At 34.2% G+C, this 15825-nt stretch overlaps 1 protein-coding gene across 2 annotated transcripts; it reads right to left on the bottom strand.

The window, feature by feature from the left end:
- Positions 1-8026: 8026 nt before the first annotated feature.
- LOC110886254 (eukaryotic translation initiation factor 3 subunit C) lies at positions 8027-13092 on the bottom strand. 2 transcript variants are annotated; one of them, XM_022134030.2, is made up of 4 exons: positions 12937-13092; positions 11682-11759; positions 9765-11558; positions 8027-9175 (listed from the first exon to the last, which is right to left on the bottom strand). In XM_022134030.2, exons 2-4 carry the CDS (start codon positions 11706-11708, stop codon positions 8222-8224), a joined length of 2775 nt encoding a protein of 924 aa, XP_021989722.1. In that variant the 5' UTR covers positions 11709-11759; positions 12937-13092; the 3' UTR covers positions 8027-8221. The 2 variants fall into 2 exon arrangements, with proteins under 2 accessions (XP_021989722.1, XP_021989723.1); XM_022134031.2 differs by having other exon boundaries at positions 12836-13066.
- Between the last annotated feature and the right edge of the window lie 2733 nt (positions 13093-15825).

The following is a 15825-nucleotide window of genomic DNA, read 5'->3' on the forward strand; positions in this document are numbered from 1 at the left end:
CTTAAGTAAAGTGAAGGTATAAATAAGTATTTGTTCGTATAAAATAAGTATTTGTTCGTGAAATAAGTATGTGTTTACGAGAATGATGAGCAAGTATCAAGTATGTGAATAAGTCGAATGTAAAACAAGTACGAATAATCAAGGTATCGTCTGTATAAAATGCTTAAGTTTCATTACGATCAACTTTTCGAATTACGAAGCTAGAAGTGAAATACGAATACGATATGGATATAACTTTCCAAAAATATGGATATAAATAATCTTTCTAAATAAGGAAGGTTTCAAAAGCGAGGCGTTACATAATGACACCTGGCAATTTCTCCACCTCCCTAAAAAATATGATTATTTCACTTACGCTCTGTTCCCGAGTTAACTTAACGAGGGATAAGAAAAGAAAGCAAAAGTGAGAAAGGAAAGGACGAGAAAGGAAAATAAAAGATGACTTTCCCACCGTTTCCTCCCAAATCGGAAGGAAAGAAAAATTAAAGAATTTAGCCTAGCTTTCCCGTCATTTCCTTTCTTTTCCTTCCTTAAATGAAACTCGGAAACACGACATGTTTTATTTTCCTTTCTTTTCCTTCCTTAAATGAAACTCTGGAACACAAAATATTTTTACTTTCTTTTTGTTTCATTTCCTTTCCTTCCGTTAATAAACTCTGGAACACAGTGTTAATGTCACATGACAATTTCTCCTCGTCCCTCAAAAATAAAATTTTCATTTAATTTAATTTATACTTTACTTATATTGCAAGATATTATTGTTATTCGCAACTATTTATATCAATAAGCTTTACATAATTTCATGGATAGGTGTAACATCTTCTAATAACAATATGATCAGTTCATCTTTTTTCTTAATTCAAGATGTTTAAAATTTTCTGTTTGTATGTCTAAATAAATATATAATCTTTATGTATAATAATAACTTAAATTTAAATAAATACATATGTAACGATTATGCATTGTAACATTAATAATCTTTCAAAACTCAAGATATAGAAAACAATCCACCTAAATAAATATAGGAAAATTGGTTTTTAATAAACCAACCTTTGTCCCGTTGGTAAATAATAATCTTACCTACGTAATTGGTATACAATAATCCTAACTATCAACATGTTGGTACTCAATGAACTCCCGTTAATTTTTTTTAACTGAAGTTAATTTTTAAGTTTTATTTATTACACAAAAAGTCCCTGTAGTTGTAATTTACTAGTTTTAACTATTTTATAAAACAAAAAAAAAACCTCAAGGGACTGTAATTTACTAGTGTTAAAATAGTTAAAACTAGTAAATTACAACTACAGGGACTGTTTGTGTAATAAATAAAACTTAAAAACTAACTTCAGTTAAAAAAAATTAACGGAAGTTCATTGAATACCAACATGTTGATAGGTAGGATTATTGTATACCAATTACGTAGGTAAGATTATTATTTACCAACGGGACAAAGGTTGGTTTATTAAAAACCAATTTTCCATAAATATATAATCTTATTCATCATCATAATTATTAAAAATCTATATCTTATTTATTTATTTTCGTCAGATTATTATATATTTATGTAACAAAATTATAAAAGTAATATTTATCTAGAATTCTAAATCACTAAAATAAGAATTTTATTTTAATTATTATGTTTATTAATATTGATCGTTTTGGAATCATTAACGGTTTATAATTTTAAGAAATAAGCATGGGGAAATATTTTTTAGATTTAAATATGTAAGTTAAATCACTATGGTTTAAGGTATTTAATAATAATAATTTAGTTATGTAATTTTGTGTACACCTTGTTAGAAAATTACATAATTTATGTATTTAAATCCGTATAATACACGAGTGTATGATTACAAACAAAGCAACAAATCTAGTGTATAAAGAAGTATTTAAAAAAATTGTAAATTGTAATTGTATTTTTATTTTTTATTGATGTACGCAACAAAAATAATTCAATTATTTAAATTTTTATAGTATAAATTTATGTTATACATATTATTATACATTTTTGTACACATTATTATACTTTCATTTTTTTATTATACAACCCCATATAATACATGGGTCTATAGACTAGTTTAAACATTAATAGATAACTTAAACAATTAAAAAACTAATTTAAATCAATCTTTCCCTTAAACCCTTCAGCTTTCAACTCATACGAGTTTTAGGATTAACTTCTAATATAGGTTTATAGACATTTGATACAATATAGGTGCATGAATTGAATAAACACTTATATATATTGTTATCTAACCATTTGTCTCTAGGGCTATAAACGAACCAAACGTTCAGCAAACAGTTCGTGAATCGTTCGGCGGGAAGATCGTTTATGTTCCTTTTTTTTAATAAATGAACGAACACGAACAAGAAACTCTGTTTGATAAGTTAAACAAATGAACATGAACAAAGGCTTCGTTCATTTGTTTATGTTCTTGAACGTTCGGTAGTATGTTCATTTATGTTCGCTCATTTATGTTCATTCATTTAAAGGTTTTTTTATGTTATAATCTTTATTTTATTGGCTTTAATTTTTTTAAAATTTGAAACCATAGTTATACTATCCGCCTCTACTAATATCTCTCATTTGATAATTTCAATTTAAGTTTGTGTTAAATCTTGACAAATTTCTCAAGTTTTGTGTTAATTATGTTAAATATCTATTTATTTTTTATGGATTCTTCATAACTTTTCTAATGAAAAATGCAACTTATGTTTTTAAATGAATATATGACATTTGTTTGTGTTCATTTATGTTCATGAACATTAGGGTTCGTTTGTGTTCGTCTACGTTCGGTAGGTGTTCGTGAACAATTCATGAACATGTTTATTTCCTTAATGAATGAACACGAACAATAAATCTCGTTCGACAAGCGTTGGTGAACATGTTCATTCCTTAATGAACGAACACAAACTAAGCCTTGTTCGTTTTTGCATGTGCAATAAAACTACTTGTCTAATTTTGTTTCTCTCTCCTTCACAAGTACCTAATTTGCAGCATGTGGAATTGTATTAGATGATATCAATAACTGTGTGTGTATTTTTCATATTAGTTACTATGTCTTGATTATTTCTTAGTAGAAACATGTAATGTTTTGCTTGTATATGTTAGTTCTTTCTTAATGGAAACATGTGATGTTTTTAAGTTGATGTAACTTTTTTTCTATGCTATTGATATCTTAACAAGTGTCACCATTTCAACATGAACAAGACGGAAAACAAAGCCGTCAATTAAACGTCGGTTTATAAATTTTAAAATATCATTTCCATGACTTTCAAGGATTTAACATATTAAGGGTGCGTTTGGTTAGCTGAAATTCAATGGAATTTAAATCTGAATTCCAACTCTTCCAACTCTTAAAAGTCTTAATTTCATTCTTGTTGTATTTGGTTGGCAAACAAATTGGAACCAAAATTATGAATTAATCCAAATTCCTTTAAAAAAGGAATTCGAGATCCTTCCAAAATGTGAATGAATTCAATGCTAAATGAACTAACATGAACAAGGTTTCGTTCGGTTCATTACAACCCTACATGTTATTATCGCTTAATTAATGACACACATGCGTCGTCCTTCATATTATTTCGTTAATTCATATTTTTGTAGATTCTAACTTATGATTCAAAACATTATACCAGCATCGCTTAACTATAACCAAGTTTTGGTTATCATTTTTTACACACTTAAAAAACAAATCATGTTTGGTTTGACATGATTAGCACATTTAATTAAATATATCAGCACTCAACCAATTAATAAAACATGAAAAATAAAAAAAAACGTAAATCTTATAAGGTCATCATATTAACCCGTATAACCATGTCAAACCTTTTATGAATTGATTACATCTCATTTACAACTCACTATCCTTTCTACAAATTTTCAACCTTGTTAATTTGCTTAGATAAAGTGCTTGCATTATTCTCCGGTTACACAATTTAAAGTGTGTCTAATATAAGGTTGATCTCCTCAACATGGGTGAGGTCGTCTTAAGGGTTTATCAATTCATCCCGATATAAAGTTAGTGTTAACTACTCTAGTAAATGCGTAGATGATGAAAAACGAGAAATGTATAGTTTACTAAACAATTTAATATGATAAAAAGTCATATTAAGTTGTTTTAGTAACCATAAGGATAATATCAAAACTTACTCATATCGAAAGGAAAAAAAACAAATGCAAAAAAAAAAAAAAAAAAAAATTACCCATTGAAATGCCAGCAAAGATAAACAACGTTGTATTATGTATATTATTAAGCTTGTGTAGTCTAACCAACTCTCAATTCAATCTCTACAATTGGATACGGCAGAGCCGTTTAAACTCACAAAAATAACCGCTCTTGTGGCGGTTTAAAGCAGTTTGTTTAGCCGGTGGTTTTTCCTAATTTTTTTTCCATTATCTCCGCAACTTGATAGTTATCTTCTATAATTACGGCCCATTATGACTAAAATAAGTGAACAAACAGTTGTACTAATGTCTATAAATATTTCAAACCTATAGTTACACCATCAAAAAACATCAGCCTGCTTTCCCAATTTACATATGCCCTTCTCTCAATTACATAACCTAATTGAGTTTTTAGTCAGTGACATGGAGCAAGTCCTAAATTAAATAAAGGAAGAGGATGTCAAAGTAAGCCAAATGAGTTTCTCAAATTCATCTTTCTTATATTTTTTTTTAGGTTGTAGCCATGGACAATGTTTTGGTTCACCATCAGTCGATCTTGTGTAAACCTTCATATGAATTGGCAAAGGTAAATACATATTTTATACAAAAAGTGCAAGTTTTTTTTTTTATAACTATGATATTATTGTTAGTGTTTGTCCTGTTCTCATATATTATTTTGTAAAAATCATGAACAAGATGACATCTTTGCATTGGAGTTTAGGGCATTGGGTGGTTTTTACAATATAAAATTCCATCTAGTGACTGGTGACATAGAGCAACTTCTGAATGAAATAAATGAAAAGGATGTCAAGGTAGTCGATATATCTACCGTGCGATGAGGTAATATGGTAAACACGTTTTTAGTTAACATAGTAAAAAATGACTGAAATGTTTTTTCTTAGGTTCGCAACTTTGAAAGAATCACAAAAAGGACAATTGCACTAAAGAATTTGAAGTGGGACGAGGTGATACACATTAAAAGTTAATACCGAAGATTTGGAAGAGGTTGATACGCCTATGACAAAAAGGGCTAAGCATGCTTGTGTTACTCTCACACTTGTATAATAACTTTAGGTGGTTGTTGATGTGAAACATGAGGTCCCGACACTGACATTTCTAAATGTCCCCTACTAGATGATGCCAGAAATACACCAAACTCATCCGATGTGCACAAGTCAGCAAGAAAAATATACATCATCAGTAATTGTTTTTACATGTAAAGAAACTTTATACTTATACATTATATTCCTTACTCTCATACTTATATAACAACTTCAAGTGGTTGTTAATGTGAAACATGAGCTTGTCGCTGACATTTCTAAGTGTCCCCCAATTATGATGCAAAAAAACACACTAAATTTGACAGACGGGCACGAGGCATCAAGTCAGAAGGTCGAAAAGAGGCCTCCTTTGAGGTCAAAGACGATGATCCAAAGGCCGAAAAATTGAGACAATAAACCATGTTTGAATGTTATTACACTTTTCGCCCATGTTGTTGTACGTTACCATGCATATGTTTTGTCTACCGTTTACGTTTGCACTAAAATGACACAATTTCATGTTTTACTACTATATTAGTTTTATTTCCTACCGCTTTGTGGTTGTAAACTGTTGACGTTCGTTTTCCTTTTTTAAATTAAAGTTAGGTGCTTTTGTTTGTAATGTTGTTTAAATTTGTGCAGATTTAATATGGATTAGTTTTATTTGTTACATTGTTAAACAGGTATTAAACTAGTTTTAGAGGTTGTGAAAGGAGAAAAAAAACTGTTAAACAGCGAATTCTTGAAGCAACTTTTACCTGGTGATGGTGGTGATCATTGACTGGTGGAGAAGCCCACATATATATACATTATATGTGCATACCGCAAGCGAGGCGTAAGACCAGATCTATAGTATATATGTGTGTGTGTGTGTGTATATATGTATATGGTCATGTCAGTAAATTACGTTATAGTTAGAACTTCTAACTATAACGTAATTTACTGAAAAAGCTTAGAAGTTACACAGCAACCGGATCATTGACTGAAAAAGCTTTACTAGAGGTGATAGTTTAAAAAACCAATGTTTTAAAAACCGGTAAATACCGGCCGGTTATACCGGTATTACCGTTTTCGGATGTAAATCCGGTACGAAACACCCCGGTAAGTAGGAGAAACGGCATAGACTTTGTACCGCCGATAGAATCCGGTATACCGGTTTGAACCGTTATACCGGTACCGTCTCAGGTCTGTTTTTGGGTTGAGATTTTACTTTTTATCATCCGATCTCCATGTTTACTCTTAGCTTTAACCTAACAACTTTTAATATTTTATCTCCATCGATTAAAATTCAAAACTTGCTTCATCACTCCATCATTCGTGACTTCCATTTAATATTTTATCTCCATCGAGCAAAATTCAAAACTTGTTTCATCACTCCATCATTCGTGACTTGTTCCAGACTTCCATCACCCCTATCGTTTGTTCCAGATTTCTATTTTAATCCAATTTTGGATTATTTTTTGAGTTAGTGTTGTAATTTATGAAATTATACAATTATCTGTTTGGTATGGGGTAATGGAATGAACAAAGGAATGGAATGGACGAGGTAATGGAATGGACGAGGGAATGCAATGGATCATTACCATTCCATGTCTTGTTTGGTTACCACGTGTGAATGGAATGAGTTATTATTGTGTATTGTTCGGTAGCCAAGAAAAACGGAGTAATAAAATCAGCGGTGAGTGGTGGTGGTCGGTGGTAGTGATTGTGGGTGGTTATATGTGGCGGTGGTGGGTGTCGGCGGCGGCGATGGGTGGTGGTGGTTGCGGTGGCGGCGAGTGGCGGTGGTGGCAAGGTGGTCGGTGGTGGGTGGTGGGTGGCAGCAGAGGTGGCGGTTGGTGGCAGCGGCGGCTGTTGGCGGTGGTGGTGGTGGTGGTGGTGGCGGTGGCGTCGACGATGGTGGTGGGCGTCGGCGGCGAGTGTCGTTAGCTATTGGTCGCAGCTGTGGGTAATAACGGTGGCGAGTGGGTGGCGGCGGTGGCTGTCGGGGTGAGGTGGTGGCGGGTGGCGGCGATGGCGTCGGTGGTGGTGGTGGTGGGTGGTGGTGGTGGTGGGTTGTGGCGAAGGTGGTGGGTTGTGATGTTGTTGATTAATGGTGCAAGAGGGGATGGAATGGAAAAAAAAAACATGGGGGGTGGAAGGAATGATTTTGAGGGAATGGAATGCATTTTGGAATGAGGGATTCCATTCCTTTGACCAACCAAACACCATTTCCTTCATTCCGTCGTAATCATCCATTCCATTCCACCTCTCATTCCTGCATACCAAACACTACCTTAACTAGTCAACCCGGTTGAACCGCCCGACACAACCCGGTTCAACCGGTTAAACCATTTTTATACCTAATCCGGTATGATTAAAAAACCGGATTTTAAAACATTGTAAAAAACCTTATAACGCACACAACAAAAGTTTGATGATACTTTAAATAGTCCCATTATAAATACAAATTTAAATATTTCAATCAATGACTTTCAGTTTAACTTTAACTTCAATTTCTTCAATATTTTAAAGCGTTCTTGGCTGGCCAGTGGCCACAACTTTTTTCTAAACCTTAATAACCATATTTTAAAAGATTTTCAGTACCTTTCCTTTATATATTTTGTCCTATTATTGTTGATAAATGTTTTATGTTCTCCATTTTAAAAGTTTTGTTCCCCAGAATAGAAATTAAAATTAGTATTATTGTAAAAAATCTGTACCGCTTCTGGTTTTCAATTCTTTTAATAACCAACCAAAAACAGTTCTTGATCAATCAGTTCAGCTAGATTCCACAAACTAAACATGACCTAAAAGTTGATCAAAATCAAAAGTACAATTATGTCAAGCAAAATTTAACACATAAATTAAAAAGCACTCTTGCAACTTAAGTGATACTTGGATCACTTACAGTCCGAACTAACAATTTAAACATAAATGAAAAGGTGTCTAAAATTGTCTTACCCCATGACATTTTTCGTTGAAAACAAAAATAACAGTTTATGAAAACTGGTGTTGACCCGAATGCATTTAACTAAGCACGAGCACCCCTGTTCAGACTCACCATGCGGTTCGAACCATCCATCTGGCCGCCTCTAGCCGCTGAACCACCATAGTTCCGCCCTGCACCTGCACTATCTTGATATCGTGTGCTCTGATACCCACCTCTAGATTGACTAGTCCGGTTTTGATAATTCTGACCAGGACCGTAAGGCCGACCACCGCCATATCCCGACTGCTGCCGCCCTTGTGTGTAAGACTGGTTGTCCTGCCATTTATTACCGCCAGCAACCGCCGCGTAGTCTTGACCCTCCCGGCGCCTCGATGATAGTGACTCCAACCCACCACCTCCTAGCCTCGCTTCAATGGCCCGCTCGTTGCTCTCAGCAAGCACCGATAGCTTTTCGGTTAACTGGAAAGCTAGAGCCTGTAACCGGCTGTGTTCAACTTCATGGAACACAATGCACTGTGTAGGTTGGTCCCAGCTGGCATGAAGCTCTTCATTAATCATCATCTTGCTAACAACAGAATGAGTTTGACTTTCCGAGAGGTCAAACATCTTTGCAAGCTGTTCCAGTTTTAGTGTCTCGTATGATGCCGAATAAGTGAAAAGATAGGTCCTCAAAGCTTCTTCATTGATCTTGTTTTTTATCATTGCTAGAACGGTTTCACGGTTTTTCAGAAGCTTCCAGACATCCAGTGAGTTGATAACATCGAAAGATGTTTGAAAGTCGCCTTTGCTAAGAGCCCGAGTTGCTGCCATGACGTGGTCCCTCACGTTTTCTGGTGGGCCGGTGAATGTCTGCCTGTCGCTTATTTCTAGTAGACGTCTTAGTGTCTTGCTGATGACTTTGCGCCTTGCGTCGTGGCTGTTTGCTGCCATGTTGGGAACCTCTAGCAACATTGCGCATATTAGGTGTACGGATTCTAGAAGCTCGAGGTTGATGTGCATGTGGTATGGCATCTGCCTTCTTCTTTCCAGACGTTCCTGCAAAAATCAGTGAATACATATTAAAAGTGCAAAGAAGCTATATGCATATAAACAGAGCTTAATACCTGCCTCCTTTTAAGCATTATAGAAGCGTAAAGCATGTAACAGATGACATTTACGTTGTCTATTAACATAAAATAGATTTTTAGAAATAAAGATTTCATATTGTAAGAGAATAAAAATACAAGCAATAAACAAGTTTGGAACAATTACAACCACAAAAAATCTGTATGATAGTTTGCTCACTAAACCCACCCTATGATAACTTTGTGAAGACAAACAGTTTAAACATAAGGTTGCTGATGAAAAATTTACATTCATAGCTAATCTTCTCACCAATCACCCTCAATCAAATCATTAAACATCAATAAAAGAAAAGCCAAAACTGAAATCATAACAGTAAAACAACTGTTTTATAAGGTAAACATATAGTGGCCATCTTGTTCGGGCACATCACCAAAAAGAGAAGCAGATAAAATAGAAGCTTTAAACAATCATGGATTAACACTACCACAATGGTTAACTTGATATTTGTTTTAGTTATTGCTCAAATAATGTAGTTTGAAAATAATTTCAAAACAAATACCTGTTCTGGTGTCTTTTCATGATAACGACTTTGAGAAACACCTTGTGCAAGAAGCTCTTTCACCCTGCCACCCGAATACAACTCAGAAAGACAGCCATGTCCTTCAGTAATAAGCCCAGCCCTAAAAGCAGATAAACCAAGCTGAGCCATTGATCTGTTAAAAAGTATCTGAGTAGAGATATCCATATGCTGAACACTATCCTGCAAGTGACTCATAAGCAACAAATCACGAGCCATAGAAAACTCATCCAATATCGCATGATGATAAATATCACACAGCATTGCACGAGCCTTTGTCCTTTCATCACCATGTTTGTATATAAGCGAGACCAGATTATCCATCAGTTCCCGACTACTTGTCGGAAAACTCGGTTTTCGTGGCACAATTTCCGGTACATTCACAAAAGGCGCCAGTGGACCGCCTTTCGATTCGGTACCCGATTCCTCTCCATCGTCAACTTCCGATTGGTCAGCCAAGTTCCTCATAGCGCCATACACTTCTTGTGGTTTGTAATACACAAGTTCAACAAGCTTTAACGCAACCTTTGCTGCAGCTTTGTGGTCCCCAACACGTTCGAGATACGCTTGAACGTTTTGTGCGAGTACAAAAAACAAAGGCTCGTCTTGAAGCCTTTCGACATACTCACGTGTGTGAGGATCGATACACTGCAGACTCTTAAAGAACTCGACGTCTATCTTTTCAAGAAAAGCTGCGAGGTTTCCCCATATACGTATGGTATCAGTATAATCAGTTCCTTTCTGTGTTTCATTCTCATCGGGCTCCACAGTGTCATCAACCAGAATGTTAGGATACTGCTCGAGGATATCAAGTATCACAAGCATATTCTGAACACATTTCTTCCACACGTTTATAGGCATGTGACCACTTAAACCAGGGTTAACATCAAACTGTGCAGAGACCACACTAAACAGGATCTCAAGCTTCTGAGCAGGTGTTTTCGCCACTTTCGTTAAGAACGTAAGCTGCTCGACAAGTTCAAGCCTTCCGGTTCCTTTTCTACCACGTGCGGCAACAACCTCCTTAAACTTCTTGTTAACCGTATCCCACGTCACCTGGTTTGGATCCTTAAACTGCTTTTCCATTAACTTGTCTTTCTTGCTCAACTTTCTCTCCCAACCAGGTTGGTTCACATCCTTGTCCTCATCATCCTCATCATCGGTATCATCCGACTCGGGTTCTGCTTTAGTTATGTCATCAATCTCCGACCCTGACTCATCCTCATCATCATCATCCTCGTCTTCTGATGGTTCTTCTGCTTCTTCTTGATCCTCAAAGCTTTCAGGATTTTCTCTACACTTGTTAATCAAATCTTCATACTGCTTATTGTTCTTCTTCAGCTTCTGCCTCATAGCATTCAACGCCTTCGCGTTGCTACTGCTCATCTTCTTCTTCGCCTCCTTATTCGCCATTGCTTGATTCAAAAAATCCTCCAACATCACCAATGCCTTGATGTAATTATTCGGAGCCCTATCCGATTCTGTAACCCTCATCACCTTCTCAAGCTGCCTGTTAATCTTATCAAAACTCTCCTGCAAACTAACCCAGTCATTAATCTTCATCGCATTCTTCATCTGATCAATCGTCGTCGACAACTCCTCAAACCGCTTATCCTTAGCGGACTTAATAACACGCTTATGCGAGTCCGAATCATCACTGTCACTATCACCGGTATCAAGATACTTGTTCCTATCAGGAGCATTAGTGGCATCCTCCTGTTCGCTAACATCATCTTGTTCGGTATCACTCACTTCGGATTCAGTCTCACTGTCAGCCTATTAACATATACAACATAAAATCACATTAATGTTTTTATGAAAGTTAAATTATTTCAACAGTTCAACTATTACTCATAAAACATAAAGTAAACTGTATTTATCATGAAAAGCTAAACAAACCTGGTTACTCCAAAATTTCGACGCCATCTTGTTCAGTCAAAGGCTAAAAGTAACGCAAATCTCCGTATAAACCTTAAGCTGCATGATAATAACACATAAAATTAAAAATTGATAATACCTAAAATGAGCGTATATGAAGCAGAATCTCAAAGCGTGATATTTACGAACAATTTCTCCTACATAAGTAATATAATCATTTCATACAAATATCTGTAAACCTAAAGCTGCATAACAATAATAATTATAAAAAGTAACAACTAAATATAAACTCTTAAACTAAAATCAATGAAACCTAAAACGAGCGTATATGTTGCAGAACCTCAATGCAACATATTAACAAACAATTTCTAGTACACAAGTAACATAAATACATAATCATATCATACAAATCTGCGTAAACCTTAAGCTGCATCGTAATAACATATAAACTATTACAATAAAATCAATAAAACCTAAAATAAACGTATATGTTGCAGAACCTCAAAGCGTGATACTAACGAACAATTTCTCGTACATTAGTAACATAATCATATCATACAAATCTCCGTAAACCTAAAGCTGCATAATAATAACATAAAAACTCTTAAATTAAAATCAATAAAACCTAAAATAAAAGTATATGATGCAGAAGCTCAAAGCGTGATACTAACGAACAATTTCTCGTACATTAGTAACATAATCATATCATACAAATCTCCGTAAACCTAAAGCTGCATAATAATAACATAAAAACTCTTAAATTAAAATCAATAAAACCTAAAATAAAAGTATATGATGCAAAAGCTCAAAGCGTGATACTAACAAACAATTTCTCGTACATTAGTAACATAATCATATCATACAAATCTCCGTAAACCTAAAGCTGCATAATAATAACATAAAAACTCTTGAATTAAAATCGAAAAAAAAAACTAAAATCAAAGTATATGATGCAGAATTACAAAGCGTGATATTTACGAACAGTTTCTCGTACATTAGTAAAATAATCATATCATACAAATCTCCGTAAACCTAAAGCTGCATAATAATAACATAAAACTCTTAAACTAAAATCGATAAAACCTAAAATGAACGTATATGATGTAGAATCTGAAAGCGTGAAATATACGAACAATTAATTGAAAAAGTAATGTAATTGTATGATACAAATCTACCTATAAGTGAGCGATAAACAGATGAGATAAATCAGAAACTTGATTCGGTTAGATCTGAAGTAATTGATAGAATAAGAAGATGAAGGTTTCGATTGAGATACCTGTGTGGAAAACGGAGAGTGAAGAAGCAGGGGATGAAGGTTGATGTTTGCGACGGCGGTTTAGGGTTTTCTCAGTGTGGGAAAACCTGTGCGCAAATCGCTTTGGGTAAGGTGTGGACCGGTCGATCTATGCGTAAACTTATTAAGGGTAACGATAATAAAAAAATAAATCGAGCCGCTGGAAGCAGCCTCCCTATCCTTATGCATATAGGTAAGGCTGTTTACATCTTACCCGACCCTACATTTTACTTTGTTATTGGTGGGATTTACTGAGTATGATAACGATGATGTAATAAAAAATAAAGGATAGTTGTTTTATTAAGGGTAATGGTAATAAAAAAAGGATAGTCGGTTTTTGTTTCAAATAAACGAAAAGTGTAACGGTTTTGATAGTACTAATATTGGTATAGTTCGGTTTGTCATGACACTGGTAGATTACAAACATTCCATGTAGCTTGCTTATAATAAAAAAATACTTTGTTTTGAATACAACTTTGATTTCAACATTGTTTGATTATAATCAGGAGAAAATTTATATCGGAAACCATAAAACCAAAGTTGTTCTGAAAGTATTAGTTCGATTTGTCACGGTAAAAAACAAAAAATCGGTTATATTTGACTCGTTTAGTTTTGAACAAAATTTTTATCAAAACGTATAATAAAAATAAGTGTTTTGATATGATATATTCGAATTTTCATAAAGCGTCACGTTATATTATTAGAATAACGGAAAAGTTAAACGACCTCAATTTAAAAAACAAACGAAATGTGAGATAGTTTTAATAACATGTACGTTTGTGCTTCAATTACTTGTATATTACTACTCAGAGCTCAGTTTCAACAAAGTTATAGCGATACGTAGACAACAACTTACATGTCGAAACAACATGTTCGTATAGGGCCGGCCATGCTATATTATCATGTTTTATGTAATTTTTTAAAAGTTATAGAAAGTCTCAACGTTGTGGTGATTACTCACTATTACAACTGATAATTTGATTTTAATCTTTGTTGTCAATTTTCCTCTCTTTTCGTATGTGTTAGCACTTTGCGGTATCTTGTATTATCCTCGAACGTATATGCCTTCTTCTTCTTTGTTTTTTATTGAAATAGACAAATAGTGATGTGACTATGACATATATAAACCCTAGAGACCATTTTGGGGATCTTCAACAAGAAATAACCTATTTATTCTTTTTCGTTTTTTAACATTTGGTCGAGGATTAGGCAGGATATGTTTCACCTACCTTTCTGAGTACATGGTTGAGGATAGGAATTCGTAGAGACGCAGAATTAAGGTCAAAGACTTTTAGGAGTAGGGTACGGTTAGTTATTTTAGCCTTACATCATGATCATAGTTTCTTAGTGTTTTTATATAATCTCTTCACAGTATAGCTTGTTTGTGTGTCTTTTTGATGTGCTACTTGTTCTTGTTATATTTTTAGCAAGGATAAGTCGATGACTAGTTGTGTATATCCTAATTTGACTTCTATGTGTGATTACGACTTTGGAGCTGGAGGTCTCATTGGAAGAAGCCGCTTTATCTTTAGTAATGTAGGTAACACTTGCTTACATCTCACCCTCCGTATACCCCATCAATAGCTCTGCTATGACGGGATTATATTGGGTATTTTGTTGTTTTTCTTAAAATTTGGTATTATTTTTAGTTTGATTTGACACATAAGTGTTGTAATTATGTTTCGGGCCTTTTGGCTTTCTTTGATTGTATGTTGTGTAGCATTTAGTTATCTGTTATATAACATTTGGGATGTTGGTCCTTTGTAATGAACGGTGCTAATGTATGGTTTCTTTGAATATTATTGCTTGGGAGTGTGTTGTGTAGCATTTAGTCATATGGGTAATTGTGAGTGGTGTGATCGCACATGATTTTTCTTATAAAATTATTTTAAAACAGAAATCTATAAAATTTAAAGCCTAATAAAATTCTAAAACTCATTAAACTTTAAAAAAAAAAAAACTAGCTAAACGAAACAAACCCGGTAACCTTTTTTGGTTGGTCCCGTAAACCCCTTTGTCACATAACCCATTTGAACTCATTTAACCCGGTTTAAAAACTAAAAGTTTAAACCTAATTAAACATAACCAGCGATGATTAAAAAAGTCAACAACTAGCGACAATTGAAAAATAACTTGCAATCGACGATTCACTTCCTTCTTCATAGTATAGCTTGTTTGTGTGTCTTTTTGATGCGCTACTTGTTCTTGTTATATTTTTAGCAAGGATAAGTCGATGACTAGTTGTGTATATCCTAATTTGACTTCTATGTGTGATTACGACTTTGGAGCTGGAGGTCTCATTGGAAGAAGCCACTTTATCTTTAGTAATGTAGGTAACACTTGCTTACATCTCACCCTCCGTATACCCCATCAATAGCTCTGCTATGACGGGATTATATTGGGTATTTTGTTGTTTTTCTTAAAATTTGGTATTTTTTTTAGTTTGATTTGACACATAAGTGTTGTAGTTATGTTTCAGGCCTTTTGGCTTTATTTGATTGTATGTTGTGTAGCATTTGGTTATTTGTTATATAACATTTGGGATGTTGGTCCTTTGTAATGAAAGGTGTTAATGTATGGTTTCTTTGAATATTATTGCTTGGGAGTGTGTTGTGTAGCATTTAGTCATATGGGTAATTGGGAGTGGTGTGACCGCACATGATTTTTCTTATAAAATTATTTTAAAACAGAAATCTATAAAGTTTAAAGCCTAAAAATTCTAAAACTCATTAAACTTAAAAAAAACTAGCTAAACGAAATAAACCCGGTAACCTTTTTAGGTTGGTCCCGTAAACCCCTTTGTCACATAACCCATTTGAACTCATTTAACCCGGCTTAAAAACTAAAAGTTTAAACCTAATTAAACATAAC

Source organism: Helianthus annuus, chromosome 10 (assembly GCF_002127325.2).
Source record: "Helianthus annuus cultivar XRQ/B chromosome 10, HanXRQr2.0-SUNRISE, whole genome shotgun sequence".
Classification (NCBI taxonomy): Eukaryota; Viridiplantae; Streptophyta; class Magnoliopsida; order Asterales; family Asteraceae; genus Helianthus; species Helianthus annuus.

What these genes read in the sequence shown, in the direction of transcription:
- LOC110886254 (XM_022134030.2), bottom strand. Translation starts at nt 11,708, where the DNA reads ATGGCGTCGAAATTTTGGAGTAACCAG. An exon ending in CGAAATTTTGGAGTAACCAG is followed by an intron (nt 11,559 to 11,681) that starts GTTTGTTTAGCT and finishes ATATGTTAATAG; the next exon opens with GCTGACAGTGAGACTGAATC. An exon ending in ATGAAAAGACACCAGAACAG is followed by an intron (nt 9,176 to 9,764) that starts GTATTTGTTTTG and finishes TGATTTTTGCAG; the next exon opens with GAACGTCTGGAAAGAAGAAG.